The sequence below is a fragment of the Urocitellus parryii genome, chromosome 2, assembly GCF_045843805.1.
Source record: "Urocitellus parryii isolate mUroPar1 chromosome 2, mUroPar1.hap1, whole genome shotgun sequence".
Lineage (NCBI taxonomy): Eukaryota > Metazoa > Chordata > Mammalia > Rodentia > Sciuridae > Urocitellus > Urocitellus parryii.
This window is the reverse complement of record NC_135532.1, coordinates 223313042-223328591: the sequence shown is the minus strand read 5'-3', so window position 1 is coordinate 223328591 and position 15550 is coordinate 223313042. Positions and strand designations below refer to the sequence as shown.

At 57.2% G+C, this 15550-nt stretch overlaps 1 protein-coding gene across 1 annotated transcript in view; it reads right to left on the bottom strand.

The window, feature by feature from the left end:
• Positions 1-15550, bottom strand: part of Abcg1 (ATP binding cassette subfamily G member 1) — a 57038-nt gene that overhangs the window by 18998 nt on the left and 22490 nt on the right. Inside the window, exon 3 of the mRNA XM_026379428.2 lies at positions 1580-1697. Coding sequence (XP_026235213.1) covers positions 1580-1697 — 118 coding nt within the window. The remainder of the gene's footprint in view (positions 1-1579; positions 1698-15550) is intronic.

The following is a 15550-nucleotide window of genomic DNA, read 5'->3' as shown; positions in this document are numbered from 1 at the left end:
CTTGGGCTCAGAGGTTCAGAGACAGCCAGGGGGACAGTCCTTCTGCAGGGGGAGCACTCCCTGCCCACAGGTGAGCTTCCAGAACCTCCATGTGCTCATGTCAGGGAGAGGGGCCTGGTCTGGGCAGCACCCCTGTCGCCCATCACCAGCCTCCTCTGAGGACGCAGCTGTGCAGCCCTGCCTCCCAGAGCCCCGAGAAGGGGACAGCACAGGCACTGGTGGCACCTCTGCAGTGGCCTGAGGGGGGCCTCCCTCCCTCCAGGCCTTCCCCGTAGCCCGGCTCGATGCCCAAACCCCCTCGGGTCTTCCAGGAGCTGTGGGGCATGACCAGAGGGACAACAGCCGCCCTCGGGACACAGTCCACTCTCCACGCCCCTCTCAAGACTCGTGTGGAGGGTTTGGTTCCCAATTTTAGATGTGATTGTAACAGGCAGAGTTTGTCATAAGTTAGATTTTTTAAGAATCCTAGTTTCTAGTACAAAGGAGTAATTCAGAGGCTCTAAGGAGGAGGTGACATTTGCCATTTGTCTCAGTAAATGAAATAATTATTTCAGGAGTCCCCTGGTCCACAGGTCTGCCTAACTCGCAGGTAGTAATGAACTCTGAATATACCATGTTTACTCCTATAATATACCTAGTGCTCATGACAGAGTTTAATTGATAAATTAATCAGGGAAAGCGATAAGCAATAGCTAATAAGAAAACAGAACAACTACAACAATATACTACAGTAAAATTGCCAGCGTGGCCACTCTTGTACTTAGGGGCCATGGTCAAGTGAGATAAGGGTCACTTGACTGCAGCTAATCTGTTAACACCGATGGCTACAAAGTGACTAATGTGTACTAATGTATACACTGGACCAAGGGATGAGTTTCATCCTGGGTGGGACAAAGTGGGATGGCAGAGACTTCATCAGAAGGGTGTAAATTAAGTTTTTATGAATTGTTTCTTTCTGAAATTTTCCACTTAATATTTTTGGATCCTGGTGGTGTGTCAGGGCAGCTGCAGAATGCAACACCCTGGGAGGAGGATTCCCACTGCTACTACGCGCTGCAGTTACAAACGGAACCTGCAAGAACCAGGACTGGCTTAACAGAGCATTTTAACACTGTAAAGAAAGATTCGGTTTCCTAGTCATGCACCAGTGAATGACATGGGGCACAGCACCAGGGACTCTGATCACCAAAGTTGCAAACAACCAACAAAATCACAGCCCAGCCCAACAGGGCCCGTTCTCCCTCCCAGCGTGCACCCCTGTGTGCTCTCTCGTCTTCCTGCTTCCCCCTCCCCAACCTTAGCCTTCTGCTTCTTCCTGTCCCGGAAGGGCCAGCCAAGGAGGGCTTCCTGAGGAGCCACCTCCTTCACCTGCCCAGCCTCCTGGTCCTCCACTCACCTGCGGCCGTCTGCAGCCCTCGGGGGCCACTGTCTCCCTGCACTGTCCCCTCACAGATCCTGAAGCTCCCCAGGGCATGTGTGACCAGAGCATCGAGGAGCCACCTCTGGACACGGACGCCCCAGTGATGGGAGGCGGAGCAACAGTATTGGGGACCTGGCTCTGCTGGTGGGGCTCGCTTACCTGTATCCGGCCAGAATGTTCATGAGCGTGGATTTCCCAGCCCCAGAGGGCCCCATGATGGCCACCAACTCTCCACTGTTGAACTTCCCAGAGATGCCTTTCAGAAGGGTCTTGTATCCTGCAAAAAGCAGACTGTGTTCCCTTCTGTCACAGGGCGCCTGGCACGGTGCTCACAAAGGCTGGAGCAGCTAGCCTGACGCCTGAGGCTGGAGGTGAGTCTCTCACACAGGTGTGAAACGCTGTGCCCTGGGCTGCAAAATGGACCTCAGCCACCTCGAGGCCTGGCCTGCCTCCCTGACTGCAGTTCCACAGGTTATAATCGTGGTAACAGCCACCAGCACCACCGAGTGCTTCAGGGTTGACAGAGCACGTCCCCCTCCCTCGTCCAGCGGCCTAGGTCCACCACACCCCCTCAGAGCCAGGAGTCCCAGGCGCCCCCAGCGAGGCGCCAGGCCCGCTCGCTCCTGCCCCACAGAGGTGCCACATGCCGGTGTTCATTAAACAATCCACCCAGCATTTCATTTACAAACCATTCATATTGTATAAAAGTATGAATTATTTAGATACAACTTACTGATAAATAGTTGCTTTATAATCAATCAATAGATTATTAATCCCTGAATTAATAATTAAAAGAGCATCCCATTGTGCAACCACTTCCAGCACTTTGGCATTTCTGCCAAATCTCCCACCCAGGAGCTTCCTCAGGGATAAAGCTACGTGTCCCAAGAAAAGCCACACAAGCTATTCCTCAGGGGGGTGCTGAATGTGCTTCGGAGGGTCAAACAGAGCTGGGATTCAGAGGTAGATGCCTCACCAGGGCACATTCTCGCTGCAGCACTGGATGGGATGCACCTTGCATGGCCAGGGTTCCTGGCCCACGAGGTTCCAGCTCCCACAGGCACCGTGAAGGGGCTCGGGAGGCGGACGGACTGGGGACTTGCTGTCCATCAGCAGACTTCCGACGCACTACCAGAGCCCCACCAGCGTTGCTCCCTGCTGCCCTCCTGCCTTGCACAGCTGGACACTAAACATTCCAGCTGTCACCAGGTGCCACCTTAATTTGGACAGGGAGTCCCTGAGGCCTTGTTTAGTGAGGCACAGAGAAGCGGAAGTGAGAGTCGGTCGTGGCACCGCCATTCCGGCTCATTAAGGAGAAGGAGGGAGGCCATGGCCCCAGGAGACCAGGGAGCCTCCCAGCAGGAAGGGCCCAGGGGGAAAGGGAGGGGCAGAGGGGAACTGGAGCTGCACAGGGACCACCCTCGAGAAGGACAGGCCAGCTACACCAGCACTTGGGAGTGAGGGGGATGAATGGGGGGCAGCCCAGCTGCCCCTGCCCTCAGTGGAGGGCCACGGAGGCACTGGTGAGGGCAGAGACCCTCCCTGCACAAGGCCATGCTCTCAGCACAGCAGCTCAGCAGACGGAGCGCTGGGAGAGTTGTGCTCCCAGGGGACCCGCGTGACATCATCAAGGGAGCACTAAATGCCACGCAATGCCATCTCCTGCCTCTCAGTCTGGGGTTGAGGTTACTCCCGGGCAAACCTTTCTGAGGCTCTCTCCTCTTGAAGCTGGGCAGTCCCCAGCTGGGCCCTGTAGGCCAGCAGCAGCCTGAGCATGCAGAAGGTCACTGAGACAACTTCCGCTACTTGGAGCCCTGAGCATGCAGCAGGGTCACGAGAAGACGTCCAGCCACACAGAGCCCAAGGGCAGTCTGCACGTGGCCAGGCACCCCTGTGGGCAGCCTTGTGCCTCAGGGCTCTGAGAAGGCCTGTCCCCCAGCCAGCAGGCAGGGTCCATCTGTCCACTTGGGCACAGTCTCAGGGCCCTCTGCTTTAGCAGTGCCGGGGGCTGGCCTTCAGCCTGGGTTCCATGCTGGGGCACCAGATGACATTACTGGTTGGAGGAAGCTCTCACAGGCTGTGATGTCCACGGCCAGAGCCCAGGGGCAGGGTGGGGCAGGGAGATGGGGAGCACCCAGCCTGATCACAGGAAAGGCAGCCAGGGGCACAGACAGGGGCCTCGCCATTGAGAGCCACCCCACTGGAGTTCCAGGCCCGACCGCAGTGAACCGAGGACCTCGACACAATCTGCTGGCAGCTCTCCCTTGGGGCGGGGGGGCAGGGGGTTGTGGTTCCAGGGTAAAGGGCTGCGGGTCACTGCGGGGCACAGGTGCTCTCTATGGAACTGCATGGGGTCCAACCTGGGAGAGGAGCCCCCGGGGCCTGCAGGCATCTGAAGGTAGAACGCCGCTCTCTTTCTCTCTGTCCCTCTCCTCTCCCTCTTCTTTCTCTTTCCCTCCCTCCCTTTGTTCCTCTCTCTCCATTTCTTCTTTCTCTCCCTCCCTCCCTCTCTCTCGACCTCTTCCCTCTCTTCTCTCTTCCTCTGTTCTCTGAGAAGCATCTTAGGGGACACACACATTGCTAAGTGGTGGCAGCAGGCTGCACACGTGCCCCATGCTGTAACACTGGGCACTAGACAGGGTTTCCTTAGTTGCGCCTTGGGTATGAGCTACGTTTATGTCATCAGCAGTCGGGAGAGCTGTCCAGACCCGGGTCTCAACGACCCTGAGACACAGAGGAGCACGATGCGGAAGGTGGAGGAGGCTGCTTCTCCTAGAGCCTGGCCGGCCTCAGGGAGGCCCGGTCGGAGCCCAGGCACCCGACCATGGCTCCCACACACTTGATCTGCCTCCCAGCTCTGTCACTGTCCCTGGGGTGCTGAGAATGCCAGACCCGTGCGGATGTGACCAGACTGATTCTACATCACAGGTCCTGAGCGGGAGTCCTGCCTGGCACATAGGGCTGCTAAATAGGTGTCTGTGGAGCTCCAAGGCAGAAGGTGGGCCCTTGGCACAGTGAGCCCAGAGTGACAGCCACCGATGGAAGCCTGGCCCCTTTCCTCCTAGCCAGACAGTCCCTTCAGGAGGTGAGGCAGCAAGACAGGCCTGGGGCTCTGCAGGTCCAGCTGCCTGCCCAGGACAGTCATGAAGGAGGCGCCTCCTAGAAGCCCTGCAGCCTTCGCTCCAGGGTGGAGCAGATGCCCGGAGCCTCAGGCAGAGCCCAGGGCTGTGGGTTTCCATGCAGAGGAAGGCACTTATTTTCCCCCAAAGAGAACTGTTTCCTCCCTTGGAAATGGAGCCCACACTCCTTGGCCCACACAAACAAACAAGGATCACCGAGCGCTTCCTTTTCATATGGACAACTGCCCCCTGCCCCATCCCCAGCCTTGAGCCTCAGTAATAGGATGAGTTGGTTCCAGGCCGGGGGATTTCAGGAAGCCTGGGGAAGCGGAAGGCACCCCTGCTTCCATTTCCTATGTTAGCTACAGCACTTTACAGGGACAAAGGAAACCTGTCGACACCTACAAAGATTCGGGGCACACAGCCTTGTAACTCAGGGTGGGGTTCCCCCATTTTGTAGAAATGTGGCCTGCAAGGTGTTACTGAGCTCCCTCACTCAGGGCCGGGTGGTAGCAGCTCATCATTCTGTTTATGCCTCACAGAAAGCAGAGAACTATGCTGTCCATATACTGCAAACAAGATTCAAGGGCTCAGAGAGGGTTAATGAATGTCCTGGGCCACATGGCAGGTCAGCAGAGCAGCCAAGATTCCAGCCACTTCTGCCAACCCCTGGGGGTCTTCATATCAGGGCCATGAGGGCCTTGGCCAGCCTCTGCAGGGCAGTTTCGGTCCCAGCAGCCACCTCCCTGCTCCTGGGAGCAGGCTTGTTTCCACTGGGTAACCACACAGGACTGTGCGCCTCGCCTGCCGTTGCCACATGATTAACAGAGGACAGGAAGAAGTGCCTTTCTGCAGAAGGAAGAACCACTGGGTGTGGGCAGGGCGCTTGCAGAGCTGAGGAGGGCACATTGTGAAACTCAGAGGCCAGAACCCCCAGGCCCCGGGGCTCTCTGCTTGCATCAGGGACCTCATGCTCCGACCTATCTCCATCCACAACACCCTTGGGTAAAACCAGAACTCCTGCCAGGTGTGGGCTCATGTCTGACCTTTCTCCATCCACAACACCCTTGGGTAAAACCAGAACTCCTGCCAGGTGTGGGCTCATGTCTGACCCTTCTCCATCCACAACACCCTTGGGTAAAACCAGAACTCCTGCCAGGGTGTGGGCGCGTCTCGCACCCCTTGGGGGACTGGGCCCTGTTGATGTGAAAGGCCAACGCTTGCAGGAGCTACTCATGATAAAACTGATCCTGGGCCACAGGCCACCAGCAACAAGGGCAGCAGGTGGATATGCTGCGACAGCTCACCAGCAGCCTGGGTGGAAAACTGGGGCGCTGTTGAGCCCCCTGGGAGCCATTAGGCCCCGATCCTGGCTACCTGCAGAAATAATAAGCAAGTGACTCTCCCACTTAGGTTGACTCTAACAAGCTGCAGCGGGGGACAGCCGCGGTTTCTAGAGCACCCAGGGAGACCAGCTCAGACTCTGTTTCCCAGTCGCCAACAGAAGTGGCGTCTCCCGTGCCTGGGGCCAGGTGAAGTGGGTGCCCTCAGAGAAGCAGGCCATTGTTCTGTGATTGTGCAAACGTCAAATGCCACACTGGAGTGCAGGGTCCTGACCTCTCCAGTAATTAAGTGTGCCATAAACAAACTAGATGAACAACGGACTGTCACCCCTGCTCAGAGCTCTGCCGGCCCAGGGGCTTCACCAACACATCTCCACACGCACCAGCAGCCGGCAGAGGTGGCCAGGACAGGTGAAATTCCTCCTCCAGCCTCATGGCAAGGGGTACATCCCTGCACAAATAAGGGACCCCGCACATGCAGAGAAGTGCAGGCTTTTGGTAGAGGGAGAGGGAGGGGGAGGGGGAGAGGGGGAGAGAGAGAGCGAGTGTGAGTGCGTGAAAACAGCGAGAGCACTGCAGAGCTGCCCTCGTGGTCTAATGCACCTGCCACCCCGTGCACCCATTGGCCAGTGCATCTGAGATGGACTCTTAAGTCCTGGCCTGTCGTTTCTCCACAAGGGACATTCCCTCCCATGGTGATGATCAAGCAGAATGTCCAGCCCACCTCAGCACACAGGTGTATCTGGAATCCCCTCACAGATGCCCTCCTGCCAGGAAACACACGGCCGCTGGGACCCCACCCCGCACCCCAGGTGGGTCGCCAAGATTCTCAAGGGAAGAGGAGGGTGGCCCGGGGAGAGTGGCCGCCCCCGAGCGGGTGAGGGCTGACTCTCCAGCGCTCTGTGTGTTGCTGGTCTACTTTTTCCTTCCTGCTCCTTGGCTCCTTGCAGAAGCCGGGGCTGGGCTGTGTGAGGAACCAAGAGGGGAAATAACAACTCCATCTGCTTCCCCGTGTCACCCAGCACCACCGGTTGGCCAGCGGAGAGGCCGGAGGAGGGGTTGTAGGTTCAGAGTGTCCAGAACACCTGGCTCCTCGGCTGCCTAAGGACACTGCCACACAGAGACCTGCTCTGCTCCTGCAAAAGCACAGATCAGATGTTCTGGTGAGCTCTGGAACCCTTTAGAGCCATGACCACAACCAGCAGGGGGCCTCGAATAGACCCTCTCCTCCTCCTCAGGGCCTCCATCCCCCCAGAGCCACTCCAGCTAGGATTCACCAGGCATGAGTCAGATATGGCTGGAATTTCTTTGGAAACTGAGGGTAATTCCAGGTTTCCTATGCAGACCTCCCAGGGGTCCCGACAGATGGCTAGGGATGGGTCATCCCATGCGTATATCCGACACTTTACAAACTGTGATTTTTTTGAGGCTAGGCCCAGCTTCACCACCACACAGAGCATGGACCAAATTTCCCCAACTGGAAGCAGGTCTTCATTTCACATAGATGTTTTTCAGTTATAAAGAGGTGATAAACACAGATCACTATTTTTAAATGAACGTGCGTCTGTAACTTTTTTAAAATGGCAAATCTTGCACGGCATGTTCACAGAATTCTGGGACCAGGCATTTCCCAGCTCTGCCAGGCAGGGCCCACCACACCCCATCACACACACCAAGGACCCTGGCTGAGGCACAAGGAACTGTTTTCTACTGACACTTCATTTCTTTGCAGCGAGGTAGAAATCATAGCCAGAGAGTCCCGTGCTCCAGATGAAAATCAATGCCGACGTTATGTGATGAGGGAATCACAGCAATCAGGGACTGCTGGTCTGGTTAGCACCAAGATACTTCCGGCCACTTGCAAGGTTTGCATGCTGGCAGTGGCCAGTCAGTTGCACCATGAGAAAAAGAGGGCAGGTGGGGCTGGGGAGAGGCCATCTGCACTGTGCAGGGGCTGTTGGTGGCTCAGGAGAGGGTTATCACCACCAAGTGCACTGTCTCCCGTGCACGCCAGTGGTGCCTTTAGAGTCACAGTGAAGAGCTCAGGTTGGCCCGCAGGCATGTGCTTCATCCGTCTTAGTAACATTTTCCTCACTTGCTTTGAGGGACCCGGTCTGAACTTGGGGCTGGTGCTTGGCTGTCACCACGGAGGGGGTCTCTGGATTGCATTTCAGTGGCCAGTCTAATCAGGTCCTGTGTGGGCGACATTCCTCTGCCTCTAATTAAACATGTCTTGATCTCTGAGATCCTCCCGCTGAGGGAGGCAGTGAGCACAACAGGGATGTGGCCAGGCCTGACCCTCCCTGCGCTGTCTTTTCCCAGGGTGGCTCTGGGCCTGTCACAGCAGCCTTGGCAGAAAGCTCCAGGAGAGGGTGCAAGGCACCCAGCAAAAAGTCCCACCCGGCATCAGCTGCAGGCACAGGTCTACTGATGCTGTGTTTGTGGTCACCGGTCCTGTGTCTCTTTAGTAAGAGTCAGTTGGCAAGGAGGAGGCCTCAGACAAGAGGTGAAGTAAGAAACCCCCAAGACCCTCTGGAGTCTCCCTGGAATTGGGAAACAGCTCAGCCATGGCCTGGGCCCAGCTGATTCTGTGGCCCCCAAAGTCTCCAGTGTCCGTCTCTGAAGTTCTGCCTCTAATTAGCTGTGTGACCTTGAGCACTTTGGTTTTCAGAACTGTTTCCTCGTCTGCTAATGAGTGTGCAGCCCACACTAACCTGAGGGCTTCTGTCAAACAGGCCTGAAGCGCTTCATGGAGCCTGGCCACACGGTGCTCAGTAAGTGGTGGTAGCACAGCGGCTACCAAGTGTGACACCAGAGGCACACTGGAAAATGCAAGTGACAGATAATGAGGGCAAAAGGTCCCTCCGTATCCAGGGGACAACAGCTGATGGGCATGCCCCCAGGAACAGAGGATCTGGCTGTGCCCTTCAGATGGCGTTGCTTCCCCACGAAGCCATTCCTGGGACATATGCCTCCCAGGTGCTGCTCTGCCTACACTACAGGGCTGTCGATCTCGGGAGAATCCTGTCCCCACGCCCAGAGCTGACCTGCACCTGCTCTCTGTATCCAAGAGAACCAATTTCTCTGTGGCCAGTGTCCTGCAGGAACGCTTCCCAGCTCAAGGCCACCTGAACCGGCACTCCCTGGCCAGCATGCTCACCACTGCCCTGACGCTGATGCGAGACCTGGGCCCCGCTTAGTGCGGGGACTGCAGCACAGATGGAAGCCATCTGCACCTGTCTGCCGGGCGGCGTGGCTCCCATCACTGTCACATTTTCATCCTTCCAAAATCAGAACTGGTCTTCTTCCAGGCTTCTGAACCTGGCTACAACAACTGAGAAAAGATCCTTCCGATTGTCCAAATATACCAACGGCAACGATACGGTTGCCAGATGATCTCCCGTACCACAAGCACCTTACTCTGAGACCCTCCCGGCAGTGCCAGCCGGGTTCCCCACCCGAGGCAGGATGGGTCTGGGATGCCCGTGTCGGCAGAGTGAGCACGCTGCAGCTCCCTCCGCTCCTCGGGGACAGCGCAGACTGTGGTTCTCCAGACCTTTTCCTCCCTCCCCAAAGTGACCTCAGGGCCCACAGGTCAAAGTCCACCTTCCTGGACACCCAGTGGCATTTCCTTCTTACCACCCCAGCTTCTCCCCAGGGCCCGGGGCTTTGCCTCATTTTGTCTCATGATGGGGCCGAGCTCCACCGCTGATCAAAACACGCCTTGTTCTGCACTCTCCGAGTCCACAGGGGCTTTGGAGCTGACGACAACAGCAGAAACAAGGCTTGGGACATTGGGTTTCATGACATCAAAATGGATCTAGGGTACCAGAAAGGCTTCTCGGTCAGAGGGAGCACGAACTGAATGAAGACACTGGCACTTGTGACCAAATGTGCAAATGACACATGGCCCATCTGCCACCCTCAGCAAGTCTTGGGGCGGGAGGTCCACTCTGACACAGGAGAAGGGCTGACTTGGTGTATCAGCCTGACAGTCCACTGGGCGCAGCCGCTGCCCACTCGGGAGGCTGCTGGATAACAGAGCAGCAGGCTGTTCTGTGCCTCGGGCACCACTTCAGTGCACTAGGGTGAACAGCTGGCCACGGCTCCAGGCTGCTTCTTCATTTTCCTCCTTAGAGCCTGCTGGGATTTAGCCTCCTGGCTCTGTGGTCTCCTCATGATCAGCATCCCCTGCACCCCACTCGTCTGTCCATCCTTCCATCTGTCCATCTCCTGTCCTCTCCCTGCCCCTGTTCCTTTCCCTCCTTGGCTTCTGGTCTCCTTGGTTCACTTCTGAGCAGAAGCCCCTTCCCTCTTCCCGCCTGCTTGGATCCAGGTATTTTGAATGGTACTGGGCACAGGCAGGGAATGGCTGCATCAGTGAGCACCTGGGAATGGCGTCCAGTCCCGTAGGCCCCCATGCCCCGGGTTGTGTGGCCTCCTCACTTCTAATCCTAACAGCAGCAGCTGGCCTGTCCACTTCACACCCCTCACAGCCCTGCTGACCAGGGGCACAGTGATGTCACCAGTGAGAAACTTTCCTCTGTGCCCCCAGGAACCAGGAAGTCCATGAGCTTCTAAGCTCCTGTGTCCCCGTCAGGGGTCCTCACCTGGGGCTCGTGGGCATCTTGACATCCGCGCCTTCCACAGTGGCTTGGGCCTCTGGTTGTTCTCCTTCCCACCCTTTGGCCCAGTGCTCGGCAGCCCCTGGAGTCTCCTGGATTCAGGCAGGCCGTGGACCTGCTGGGGAACTGACTTAGGCTCACCAGACGCTACAAGGCGGGTGTCTAGACTCTAGATGCTTCTCCTGCTGCACCTCTGGTTACCTCCATCTCCCGGGCTGACGTGGCCCAGGTCTGCTGGCACTTGGACAGCGTGCTGGGACTTGAGTGCTCTGCTGAATGTCTTTCCGTGGGCCCTCCCCATGGTTCCGGGACCTTACTCACCCCAGCCCCACTTGGCTTGGATGAGACTGGGGAGAAGGCTTCCCTCTGAGGCCTGCTTAAACCTGTCACCAAAGCAGGGTTAAAACCCAGAAGGGCCCATGAGGAGGAGGTGGGTGCCAGGAGAGTGGGGAGGGTGACCCCAGCCTGCAGCTGCCAGGCCAGGAGGGTGTCCTGGTCCTTCCTGGCACCCGGTCTATGAACAGGGGCTTGCCCTGGGACACATTACCAAGCTGAAGGACATAGACCCAGGGTCTGGGAGAACAACGTAGCACACCACCAGCCAGAAGCCACAGACCCCTATGGAGGGCCACAGGTGAGATGCTCTGCAGGCCACAGGAGTGCAGCTGAGCTGCCACCTGCCAGGCTGGGGACACACAGAACCCCCAGCAGACGGCCAAGCTGGGGCTGCTCTGCATGCAGGTTCCAGTCCCCCATGGTTGCTTCTCCCAGTCTATCCACATGCAGACTGAGAGGGACCAACGCTAGTTAAAGAGAGACTCGCTCTAAGCTGGTCAATGAGGGTATTTCCAGTCCCAAATCCAAACTCCGAAAGAGAAAGCAAAGCAAGCAGAAATCTAGCACATGCGGCCGCAGGCACAACGGCTCCTCTGAGCTCTGGAGGCAGGACGTGGCTGAGGACAGCGGGCTCCAGCGCCCCCACCATTATTTATGTTGATGTGATTCTCCAAACAGAAGGTGGCAGCCAGCAGCTGCCCTGGCCCAGGCACTCCCAGAGCTGGAGGTGCCCTGAGAAGCCCTCGCTCACACGTGGCACCTCTGAGAAGCATTCTGGGGACGGGACCACTCAATTTCCACTCTCAGTGCTAGGGAGGGTACTTCCCAGGGGAGGGTGCCCTGCCACCCCCCTTTGTGGCCTCCCTTCTTGCTCTGGATCAGGTGGGCATGCCATGACACTGCATCCCAGAGGTGGAAACAGCGACCACCCCATGCTGAAGCACCGTGCAGGAGACCTGCTCACCCCAGGAGGAGGCCTGGCCTGGCCGCCTGGCACCACCAGGGCTGCAAGGTGGATTTGGAGCCTCTCCTGGCTCTCTGCCTGGGCTCCACTGACTGCCTCCAACTCTGCAAGCCACAGCCCGGGGCTGGAGGCCTTCCTTCCCCAGACGGCCCTCCCAGACCTCTCTCACCACTGGCCTCAATGTTCCCTGCCTCTCCCATCTGGTCAGGGTGCCTCCAACACACCTTGGCCAGTGCAGCTCACCCCATCCTGCCTGTTCTTGGAGCGGCTGTGTGGCCCCAGGAAGTTAATGAACTTGACCGGCCATGGTTCAAATCCTGTATCTAGTCCTTACACATCATGGGGCTGGGGTCCTCCATGTGCCTGAGCTGGTCCCTCCTCTGTAAAATGGTAGGCCAGGAAGACAGTGGGAGAAGGATCCTGGAGCACCTTGCACCTGGCTGGGCCAATATGCGCACAGCTCCTGCCCTGTCCCCACACGCCGTGGCCATGCCTCCCTCCTCCAAGCTGCCGGGCTGTGGACGCCTCCTTGTACAATTTGCCCAACACCCTGTTACCACTCGCAGTCAGAACAGTGGGCCCTGGAGGCGATGAATCCCACTTCCCTCCTGGCGGGTGACAGAGTCCCTGTGCCCCAGAAAAGGGTAACAACAGGGCAGCAGGGGCTGCGGTCAGGACGAGACAAGCCCTTGGTGGCCCAGACCCTGTGCCCTGCAGGGAGTGAGGGCAGGTGTAGGATGCACGGCGACATCCCGTGTCATGACCCTGCTCTATCTTGCTACAATTCCCTTGAGATCTGGGGGCCTGGTGCCTCTGGGCTGCAGGGAGAGTCTCCCATACACTGCAGATGTGGCCCTGGTCCAGCTCTAAGCCAGCCTTGGAGCAAGCAGGGAGAAGCACAGTGGCCTGTGTCACTTTCAGGTCAGTGGGAATGACTGAGACAGTCCTGCTGACGGCACCGCGTGAGTGAGCTGGCACAGCAATGGTCCCTCCCACGCCCGCTAACCGTGTGTGTGTGTGAGGATCAGCAGTGGCCATAGGGCAAGCCAGGACTGGCCTGTGGAGGAGGTGGACATTCCTGGGAGGCCCCATGCACCATCAGGGGTCCGGGCGGTAGTGTGCTCCTGGGTGCAGAAGCAGCACTGAGCACTGGCCCCTGGCAGCCTAGGCCTCCTCTGTGGGCACTGCAGGAGGACAGATCACGGATGCAGGCAGGGCACACAGGCCTGAGCCTGCTTTGACCCAGTTATGAGGCCTCCAAATGTGACAGGGGGCCAAGGTCCCCGAGGTCCCCGCTTTGCCCCAGCCCAGGTTCCTGTCTGCCACGGAACGTGGTGTCCGGAGGTGGCACCTGGCTCAGGAGCCCACAAGGAGCCGGCTGATAGGGTAGTGCTCCTGCTCTTCAGTCCTGTCTCCTGTGGCCCTTGGTAGCCCAGATCCTGTGCCCAGCACATGTGTCACCTCACACACACACACATGCGCGTCCTGTCCTCCCTCACCAAGGGCCCTCTCCCCCCAGTCTCCTGCTTCTTCCTCCAAGGTCCACCTCTTCTTTTGCTTCACGGTCACAAAGGGAGATGGTGACAGGAGGGATGGTGAACTGCAGCCAGGTTCCGTGGCCTGTGATGTGTCCCCACCACTCCACCGCCCACGCACATCCCTCAGTTAACCCTCCTCACGTGGCTCATTCTCCCCACAAGCCACAGGACACACTTTAAAATGCCCATTTCACAGACAGGGAGGCCGGGAACCCTGAAGGCTCCCCAGGGCCCTGCAAGTAGGTGGGGACCAGGACCGAGCCAGCTGTCCCACGTTCTCTACAGCAGGTCGCGTTGGTGAGTGTGAGGACGAGAAGGGAGGGAGCCTGTGCCGACACCTGGCCTCAGCCCCTCTGCAGCCCGGCACCCTGGGGCCTTGGGCACTCCCGGCCTCCCCACGTGCCACTGCCGTCCAGAACCCTTCTACTCTCCTGCTTTTCTCCCTTCATGTGTGATGCTGGGGACAGACCCCAGGGCCTGGCACACGGGAGGCAAGCGCTCTGCCCGGCCCCACCCTGCCCTCGGCCTGAGGGGACTGGTGGATCTGGCGAACTCTGGGACCTGAGGCCCCGTGGAGCCCACAGTGCACTGTGGGCCCCAGGATTTGCTGGTTTCCACCCCACAGGACTTCCCCGCAAGACCCGTTCTCGTTGACACTGTGACTGTGCTTGAATTCTTCTCATGGTCCCAGATCAGTCGGGTGGCCTGACCAGGGCTCCTCGTTCACCCTCCGCGGACAGCATTTGGGTTCCATCAGGTCTGCTGTGGGGAGGCAGTGCTGGCTCAGCCGCATACACCTTCACCTTGGCTTAGTGGAGCCACAGGTGTCTGAGGTGACCCAGGCCTCAGGGCAGCAGGGCAGCACCTGGCTCCACACCCCCACACTGCGCCAGCTGCCTCTCTTTCCAAAGTCCCTCCCCCATGCCGATCCCTTCTTTTCTGGCTTTGATTTCCCCGGCTACCACAATAAAATGCCATACAACTTGTTGATTCAAACAACATAAATGTTCCCTCCAACAGGCCTGAGCATCAGAAGCCCTAAACCAAGGTGTCAGGGCTGCAGGTGCTCCAGGCCCCTCAGCCCTGAAAGGCTGCAGGTGCTCCGGGACTTGTGGCTGACCCTCCAGGCTCTGCCTCCATTTTCTTGTGTGGGGTCTTCTCCCTGTGTCTCCATATCAGTTTCCCCTTCTCTTCTTATGTAAATCCTACCTTGGTTTTTAGTCTACCAGAACCCAGGACGATCTTGGGACTCTTAAGTTAATCACATCTATCTGCACATCTCTGTATCTTCTCAACAGCATCAATTTGCAGGTCACAAATTGATGTGACATACCCATGTGGGGAGGGGGGTCACCATTCAATCCCCATTATTGCTATTCTGGTCCAATATCTCACTTAAATTGTTACAAAATATGACTGACTCTATAGTCTCCTGTGGTGCCCTGAGGACTCTGGCAGGGGTGGCTTCCCTGGAAGTTCTTTGCATCTCTGCCCACCATGCCACTCTGCTCCCTCCATGCTGAATGCCACAACTGGCCTGTCCACCTCCGCTCTGACACTCCCTCCTCGGCTGCCAGGCACTGTGTCAGAGACCCCCAGGCCAGTGTCAGGACCTGGGGCTATGCAAGTTATGAGCCATGGAGGCCAGACTTTGCAAAAATACTTTGCTTATAATAATAAAAAAAATTAAAAATTGTTAATAAAGAAAAAGGCTTTATCCCCATAATGAAAAGAGGAGAAATTTCAAATATTTTTACCCTGGAAATTACTCAGATGGCAAAAGGAGCAAGCTCACCGAGAAGTGAGAAGAAAGTCAACAGAAGTCTTCGGAAGTTGACAGTAGTTTCCCTTTTGCACCCAGAGCACGCCTGTCCCGTGTGAAGTAGATCAAGGCTCTGGTGGCACAGGTAAGCTCCTATCAAATGGAGAGTCCTGTGGCTCTGACTGCAGGACTTGTCTGTTTTTTTTTGTACTGGGGATTAAACCTGGGGTGCTTTATCACTGAGCCACATCCCCGGCCCTTTGTATATTTTATTTTCAGACAGGGTCCTACTAAGTTGCTGAGAGTCTCACAAAGTTGCTGAGTCTGGCCTTGAACTTATGGCCTTCTGACTCAGCCTCCCGAGTCACTGGGGTTACAGGAGTGTGCCACCATGCCTGGAATCTTTTTAACTTTTAAAAAGTTTTTGTTAACTTCTTCTAATC